The sequence below is a fragment of the Symsagittifera roscoffensis genome, chromosome 4 (genome assembly GCF_963678635.1).
Source record: "Symsagittifera roscoffensis chromosome 4, txSymRosc1.1, whole genome shotgun sequence".
In the NCBI taxonomy this organism is placed as follows: Eukaryota; Metazoa; Xenacoelomorpha; order Acoela; family Convolutidae; genus Symsagittifera; species Symsagittifera roscoffensis.
In genome coordinates, this window is record NC_087065.1 from 52,685,457 (window position 1) to 52,694,828 (window position 9,372).

Here is a 9,372-nt window from a genome sequence, read left to right on the forward strand (position 1 = left end):
TAATCAAAAGAAATCAAGGAATAGAGCTTTGTGTTAAACTTAACTCTTGCCATAATGAAATAGTTTGAAATAATGATTTTGTCTTATTGTAACAAAAGTTTTTTAAAAGTCGAATTTGGCTACTTGTTGAAGTCGTTAAAATTGGTTTCGATTTAAAGTCTCACCACTGGTCCATCATCAGGTGAAAAAGCGACAACTGAAGGAGACTCTAGCAGCAGTGTGGATGTGTTTCTGCATAGTGTCTCTCGTTCTAATCAGCACCATATCCGAGACCAGTTACTATTACATCATATACATGGTCTTCTTCCTCGTCTTCTCCGGATTCACCATTTTCAAACTCATCATCCAAAAGAAAATTCCAGACTTCGAGGGCTTCTTGCGTCTTCTTCTCTTTTACTCAATGGTGGTTTTTCTAGCTTTCTACACTCTCAACTTCGATTTTGTTCACAGTAATGGCAACGTCGAAAAATTCCTTCATGACAACGGCCTCTCTCCCTCCTTTCAAAACGTAATTCCGATCGCAGTTCTGCTTGTTGCGATTAAAATCCAGTTCGACTTCTTCAGTGTAGATTTCCATAGTTTCATGCAAGAGTTAGCCGAAGGCAACGCGCGTCCATCTTCCGTCGAGGAATTACCCGCGAAAAACGCAAATGTTAAATTAGCTGCGAAAATCCAGCGGTTTTTCAGTGAGTTGGCTGAACTAATTTGGTTAGCAGCTGCAGTTCACATGAATAAAATCATTCTAATAGCGTTGATGTGTGCTATTTTACACGAGAGGTCGGCCTTTAACTTCGTTCTACTAATCGGGTTCTGCTGTCTGTGCCAATTCAGCAGTCAGTTCCAAAAAATAACCCAAAACGTGTTGTTCATTTTATGTTGCTCTGTGATAATCTTGCGCATGCTTTACGCAACCAGTCTAAATACGCTATTCAATACCGACAACTTTGCAAACTGTTCATCGTCGGAAAATGATGAGGATCCGAATGCTATTTTTCCCTGGACGAAGAGTATCTATCGCTGGATTGGCCTGGAAATGAAAAACCAGGATCTTGATTCGCTTCTTGATAGTTCGGTTCCTTTAGATTATCTGTGGCCCTATCTGATTGTAATTACACTCGCCCTTCTGAACGCATTAATTGGGTTCAGAATGAATGCAAAGGTTGCCAAATTAGGCCGGAAGCGAGAATTCGCGGAAAGTTTGAGTTATGACGCTTCAGCGGAGAGATACAATAATGACCAACATACTTTGGAGTATTGCTTGCAATACAGAGTTTTGTTTCCGAGAATCAACAGGAAAAACGCCGACGAGGGTTTTACGAACATGTTTCTGTATTTTGTTAACTTCGGATTTTATAAGTTTGGATTGGAAACTGTGATACTATTTGTCGTGATTTTGGCCGGAAAAGTCGGAGATTTTTTCTCTGTTTTCCACATTCTGTTCTTGATTCCTATGATTATCTGCCGGAGAAATCAATTGAAGATGTATGCCAAAATATTTGCTTTATATTCAGCGATGGTATTATTGATTAAATATTTGCTACTACTCTGGTTGCCACCATTTGAAACATTCTGTGGCTCTTCGTTTTTAGAATGGATCCAAGATGAATCCCAAAACTCGGAGTCCATAAAAGGTTTGAATCGTTTCTTCTTTCTCTATGACTTCAGTGGGCACTCTTCTTATGACTTGAGTTTGTCTGATTTGTATGCCGATATGATGCTGTTAATTATACTCCGCTCTTTTCTGAAGAATCTCAAGGCAGAAATAATCGATCACACATTGCGCGAATCGGCCGGCAATAACGAGGACTGTCTTGAGGAACCTGACATGGCACGGTGCCAATATGGTCGAGGTGTGACCAACCGGATTATTTATTCCACAACTAATTTTCTCACTGAGCAAAAACATCCAATGAACGTGTTAAAGAAGGTTTTGTTTATGCATGGAATTTGGTTCACGTACTTTTTTGTCTGTTTCTGTGGTTTGCAGACTTATGACATTTTAGGAGCGCCTTTTATTGGATTTTCTGTGTATCTTCTTTGGCTAGGCCAAGATGTGGCTTTGAAAACTCGGCCGAACACTTACAAATTTGTAAACAGAGTTTTACTTTTTGTTGTTCTGGTCGCTTCTTTTCGGGTAATGATGCAAGTCGGAGGCTTTTACTGCACTGATTTTCCCAGCTTAGCTACTCTCGAAAGTTTTATTGAGATACTTGATATGAGAGTGTTGTCTAAGTATGATCTCTATATCACTAGTAGCAATCTGAAATGTGACGGGTTGTTTGATTATTCCTGTATTATCTCCTGGGAAAGTACCTGCATAATGATACTTTTGATTCAACGACGTATTTTTATTAGTCACTATTATGATTTCGTAATTGAGGAGTCCATTGTATTTCGCGATCTTTCAGAAGCAGGTGGCAAATTGGTCGAAAAATTTAACAAGCAAGACATTGCAGCGGCCATTGCTTACAGAAACCAGATTACTCAAGAGCTAGAGAGTCAAATATCGGCCATTCGAAACCGAAATAAAAACTCTGGATCTTGGTATGAACCGAAGAACCATTTGGACGCGATCTTTAATGGATCCAGATTTTTCAGCGATTCGACCGATCCGCATGATTCTTCCAATGAGACAAGACGCAAAAGCTTTAAAAGACCATCCTCAGGGCCATCTTACAGTTACAACAGCTCTTCTGAAACAGGTAACCAATGGATCCCGTACATAGAGAAAATCAAGGAAAAGACTCTTGATAGATGTTTTCCACGTGAACCAGTCATGAACACAAGCTCGATAATTGAAGAAAAAATTGGAAACCAAGCCACTGAAGTTGAGGATTCTAAGAATGACGATATTGAAGTTGTTTCACATTTTAAATCCCAAGAGAATGATGCAGATCCACTTGCACAGCATGATGCTCCAAGTACCAGTAGTGCACATGAGGAAACCTTAGAAGAAATTGTGGAAACGGGATCTTTTGCAAACGATGATGATATCTCAATTCAAACAAGTCAAACTCAACTGACTGAAAATTCAGAAGTAGAAAGTTTGGAAACTGGTCCACCAACCGGGATGAAAAAGATTATGCTTCTGACAACTTATGCCGTCTTCAGAGTGTTAGCCGAAATTGGTTATATTTTCGATCAGGGTTCTATTGCTTTCCATCGGATTTTGTTAAGTCTTGAACAACAACGGTCGAAGCGTAAAGGATTTCTAGAAACTTTGACAATGGACAAGTTGGAAAATGACCTAGAAGACCGCGTGACTTCAAATAATTATGTTTGTGTTGATATGACTGGGGACACTTTGGATGATTTTTCTAGGAAGCCCTCACGCTTTCAGCAGCATTTGGATTCAGAGCAAGCGTTCAATATTTATGTGCTTTTTATTAGAGATTTCTGGTTATCTTTCTATCAGTTTCTGATTTCGCAAACTGATCATTTTTGCTACTTCTTAATAGGCATTGTAGTGGTGTTGAATGGCTCAATTATGGACATGTCTCTGTCTATAATTACTATAACTTGGGGTCTCTTATCCAAACCCAGACCAACGAAGAGATTCTGGAAAGTGATCATTTTCTACACTACGGTGATTATTTTTGTACAATGGTTCTTCCAGACTAATATTTTCGAATTCAACCGGGATGATGGAGTTTCAGCTCCGGTCTGGATGGAAACCCTAATTGGGAATCTGGATACAACCGACTCCTATGTGTACGTGTTGCTGCTTCTAGTTGCTCTCTGTTTCCATAGAAACATCCTACTGAGCTATGGCCTGTGGTCGTCTTATTCAAGTAACAGAAGTGAACAAGAAAGCTACAATCGAGAATTTCTGGCTGAGTCATTTGATAAAAGAACCCGAGGAACAAGTGAGCAGTCACTTAACTATGACTCATCAGTCGATAAACAAAAGGAGCGAAAAATGTCGGTCCATGAAAGTTCCGTTGACATGGCTACAGGATTAAGATGCACAGATAGCACTACAAATCTTGTCAAAAAATCATCATACTGGGTTGATTTTAAATATTGGGCTTTGGATGTGAAAAACGAATGCAAATATTTCACAAGGCAAATTTTGGACTGTAACAAAACTGCAATTCGAGACGTGTATGTACCCATGTTTATTTTTGACCTTCTAGGGTACGTGATAGTGACATTGGGTTATTCTGGGTTCTCGGAATCTGGACAGGGCTCATCAATAATCGAAAGTCTGTTAAATAATTCGGTTCCTTTTTATTTTCTCATTATCATATTGATACTTTTCGCCTTCACAATGATTGACAGACTGGCTTATTTGACTAAAAACGTGCTGACTAAACTTGTGGGCTTCATAGCTCAGGTTATTTTAGTTCACGTGTGGCTTATTTTGCTGAATCCGCTCATCAACGAATCCACTTTCCATTCAAACTCGAGTGCTTTGTTGTTCTACTTAGTACGGTGGATTTACTGGGTAATTTCAGCCTATCAAATAAAATGTAGCTTCCCTGTACGTGTTTTGGGCAATTGTTTCTCGAAAAGGTACAACAAAGTGTGCAAACTATTGATGCTTGTGTTCTTTAATGCCCCTTTTCTGTTTGAATTGCGAGTTATTATGGATTGGGTGTTCACGCCGACCACGCTGAAATTCAAGAGGTGGTTAGAAGTCGAAGACGCATTCGTGAAAACTTTCTTGATCAAATGCGAACGAGCGGATGAAATAAGTGATTTCCGAAAACGCGGCGAAGTCCAAAAAGCTTTCCCATCTAAAACAGTCTATCTGGTTATTTTTATGGCTCTCGTTCTTGTAATTTGGGCGCCAATTTTGCTGTTCTCATTCGTAAACGAAACAAAAATTTCGACAGATATCCGATATGCTGCTATTGATTTGCAACTAGGCAGCTTCGAACCAATTTTCAAGTCCAGTTTCACGACAGCTCACAACGGTAACTTCGCTAATGCGAGTTATTTGGCAGCTGCGAATGGATATGTTACAAGTTCTCTTTCGAGTGATACTCAGACTGCAAAGGTGATCGTTTTCAACCCCAGTGCACAGACAATTTGGTCTATCACACCGCCTGCAAGAAAATCTCTGTACTCTGACCTATTGACATGCGACCGGTTCGAGTTGACAATCGGAATTGATATAACACGTCGATCTGAATCTTCAGATGCAACTATAACACAACCGCAAGCGTCAACACAGGTTAGAACTGAGTTAGATATCAAAACATGCCGCGCGCTAGCGTGCATGATAAAACTGAACAACTCAAATTACAACGAAAATGATGCATTTTGCGATTCTTCGAATCCCGTTGAGCAAGTTGAATTAAAGAACGTTTTGCCAGTTTTCTACGATGTTGACAATGATGGAAACATGAACCAGTTGTCGCTTCTCAGCTCCTATAACGCAAGCTTGTCCTACCTCTCTATCAACATATCATTGCAGAATGACAACGAAACTAGTTCCATGCAATGGTGGAATGTAGATGTAGCACATGCTACATTACGACAGCTGCTAATCGTGACCTTCGACGATAAAGTAGTCCCACAAGTTTTCAATTCTCTGGCCAGTTACGGAATCGTGGGACTGTACATCACGTTTGTAATTGTGGCGGCCAGCAAAATTAAAGCGGCATTCAGTAACTATTCCGAAGCGATCATGTTCCAGGAACTTCCGAATGTCGATATTATCCAGAAACTGGTCCTGGAGATGTACATGTGTAGGGAAATGAAGCATTTCGAATTGGAAGAAGATTTGTACTCCCAGCTACAATACCTCTATAGATCTCCAGCAAGTATGATAGATAGCACAAAGTTCAAACCGGAGTGAGAATCAAAGATATTTATTATTTTCCTATTTGTTATTTAGTCTTAATCAGGATTGAGTTCACTTTCTTTCTTAATCTAATTGGCTTAAAATATGGTTATGATACATTTGGTTACAAGACTTAAAGTCAAATGCGTAGTTCGAAATGTGCGTGTAAACACTCTTCACCGTATCGATTATCAAAGTTTTTAAAAGATATAAAAGCTCTTTGTTTCGTAACGCGGATTCAATATCAAATTTTCAATAAAAAATTTTTCTGCTTTTGAGAAAAGCTTAATGATATAAAACCCTTTTCTCTTGAAAATCGGATTCGAAATTTTTCAACAAGTTTTCAACAAAGATTTCTCATTTTTGAGAACAGCTGGTCTGAGCAGTTTCGTGTTTCAGAGTGAATTTCTCTGGAAGCGGATAAACATTATCTAATTTTATCTTCCACTCTAATTTTTACCACTGTTTAGATTGTTATTCCGGCGAAGTGGGGAAAAAACTCTGTTCTACTTATGGTTATTTCTTGTTTTTGTCTGCCCCCAAACCATCTCATAGAGGGTCAAGCGTGGCATCAATTTGTAGGCCGTGATATGGAATCCAAAAAATAACCAAAAAAAAATTCCATGTCAAGAGAACTGGTCTGAATTTTTCTAATTTCAGATTAAATGTCAGAAGTTTTACAAAAAAACACGATGAAAGGCTGACCTCCTAATTTGTTTCTATTACAACATTCATGTTATTTAAGACATTTTAATTTCATTTTATTGCAGTTGTAATCGCACCTGATTAAATCGTTGTGAATAAACGAAAGTAACTGGAAACTTGGTTTAAAAAAATGAGTTTTTGTGTTAGGTTTTTTAAAATTCTATTCTCTAAATTCGGTTTTCCAGTTTTCTGATTTTTTTGACCGTATAGTTTTTTTCTAAAAAAGTAGAAAACAATGTAACTGTGAAGTTTTGATTAAGTCTAAATCATTTTTCGCAGTTTTTCTAACTTTTATAAAAAAAAATATTTTTTATTATTTTTGCTGCAATATTACCAAAATGCTCCGAAATTGCTATGGCCTCAAATTTTTGCACAGGTTGTAGCGCTAACAGTTACTTTAATAACACCAAAGCTTTCATTTCATCAAGATCAATAAAAAATTTCAAAGCGAATTTTGAGAGGTTGGCAGAGGAAAAGAGCCAACTAATTTGAGATTGTTTTTTTTCTTGGTTGTCATGTTTTGTGCTGTGTTTTTCCAGCTTGATTTTGTGGCTCATAGTTGCGCAGGCTAGCAAAATGATGCACAGGCCAGCACAAACTTAGTGTAAGTGCTAAGAAATTTAAAAACGTTTAAAAGCTAATGAGTTTTCTTTATTGGATTTTACTCGGCTAAAATAAAAGCTGAGCAGCTCTTTTAACGGCTGATTTTATGTTTTTCTACAATGTGTTACTAAATTATTTTCGAATGGTCTGGTATGGGTATGAAAGTAGTAACATGTTTTTGATTTGATGTGATTGATCAACCAAACAATCTACCTCCCCCTTAGTGACCTACCGTATAATGTCCTCCCGAAGCATTTGAAAAGTCATTCCGCTTAAAATATTCATTTTAAACACGCGCGCTGAATTTACTGCTGGAGAAAATTTTCTTACCGAAAATTTTTTTATCCTGTTAATAGCGTAAAATATTAATCATAATTTGGTAGCGATTGATTGTTTTTGACGAATTAGATCAATTTATTTTGCCCTCGAAGTCAATTTCTGAAGACCCGTTATTTTATCCCCCTATAGGTTGAGCGGAATTGTACTGGTCATCCGATTTGATTTATACTTCTTGAAATTAATACTTTTTAAAAGCCCATGTTTAAGAATAACGAAACGTCACATATATTGTTGAAGATTTACTTCCAAAGCTGATTTTCTTTATTTTGTGTGTTTTTGGTATTCACTGAAAATTCCTGCTTAGAACTATTTTTGCAATTTCAACAAATTTCTACATTTACCATTATTACTTTTTTACATGGGTGAAGTCCCATTTGTACCAAGGATCATTTCTATCAAGATTAAAATCAGTCCAAGTTATACCAAAATTTTTCATCTCGATTTCTGATCGGTCGTATTGTAAGTCAACGAATAATTAAATTACTTTTCAGCTGCTCAAAAAGAATAAAAAACCAGCAGAATAGGGACAGCCGCAGTCGCGCCAGAGTGTTGCGAGCTTGCCACCAGAGGGCAGGATTTTATACGAAAATTAGAGTTCGTTCTTGCCGCGACGCAACCAGTGCCCTCAAATCAAGAGCTTTGAAATGATCGGCTTAGTAGTTGTTAGCCAATTGAATTTTTTGGTACTAGCGCGATTGGTCTTTTATTTGTTACAAATAGGACTGATTTTTCATTTTGGTACTTGTGAATACAACCCGAAACAACGTTCTGAACGAGACAATCGAACTGTGCAGTGTGTAGTTTTCTTGACATCTATCATGTTTAACGTTCATTTAACATGTGAAACGTTCAGCGAGTGAATTGAACTGTTCAGTGTGATATCCTTGTTAAATAAGCTTTCTTTAAATGATAGCTTTGTTCAAATCTCCTATAAAACACACCATTCAGAAAAATAACTGCAGATAATGCAAATTGGTTTTCTTAGACCTAGAGAAACCTGATAAGTCATCCAAGTAGAGTTAATTTCATATTGGATACCTGAGAACGGTGGGTATTCACAAGTACCAAAAAGGAAAATCAATCCCATTTCGACCAAAAATAGAAAATCAATCGCGTTAGCACCAAAAAGTATTCATTTGGCCGACGACTACTAAACCGACTAACTTAAGCTCTTCATTAAAGGTTGCCGGAGCGCGCGCGTCGCCGCTTCGCGGTGAAAACTAGCTCTAATTTTTGTATGGAGTCTCACCCTCTGTTGGCGAGCTTGTAACACGTGGGCGCGACTGCGGTGTGCGGTGATCATTATTCTTATTCTGCTGGTTAATTTTATACTGTTTGAACAGTAGAAGATTAATTTAGTAATGCGTTAGCTTATAATTTGACTAATCAAAAATTGAGTTGAAAACTTTTGGTGCAAATGGGACAGATTTTTCGTTTCGGAATAACTTAAATTAACCTTGATGCAAATGGGACTTCACCGTTGTTTCATCTCGCAAGAAAAACTAGTGTTACTCTGCTAACTCGAAAAAGTTTACTCCGCTGGAAAAAAGCTGCAGATAACAAAAACTGATCTTTTCGGACCCAAAATAACTTATTGGCCTTGAAATCAAATACTGGTTTTTCTATTGTGGGTAGCTGAGGACAGTTTCTCTCGTAGCAGGTAAAATTCTATGGAAGTTCGCGAAATTTCTAAAATGGCTCTAGAAAGTAGTTTTTTAGTAATATCATCAGGTTGCGTTTAATTTTGTACCCGATCTGTTTTTGGCTCAGGTTTTCTGGTGATTCCAAATATATATTTTTTAAACAAGTAAGTGAATGTTTTTAGCAAGATTGTTTTGACAACATTTTAAAGTCATTTTCTAGAATTGTTTTTACCAACTGGGTGTCTGCTTAGTTGGATCACATCTTTTTGAAAACTTTGCAAGTTTGCTAAC

The 9,372-nt window shown here is 37.6% G+C and overlaps 1 protein-coding gene across 1 annotated transcript in view; it reads left to right on the forward strand.

The window, feature by feature from the left end:
- LOC134844938 (piezo-type mechanosensitive ion channel component-like) overlaps nt 1–5,851 on the forward strand; it is a 28,461-nt gene extending 22,610 nt beyond the window's left edge. The window contains exon 6 of the mRNA XM_063861762.1: nt 182–5,851. Coding sequence (XP_063717832.1) covers nt 182–5,806 — 5,625 coding nt within the window. The 3' untranslated portion in view covers nt 5,807–5,851. The remainder of the gene's footprint in view (nt 1–181) is intronic.
- The last annotated feature ends 3,521 nt before the right edge of the window (nt 5,852–9,372 follow it).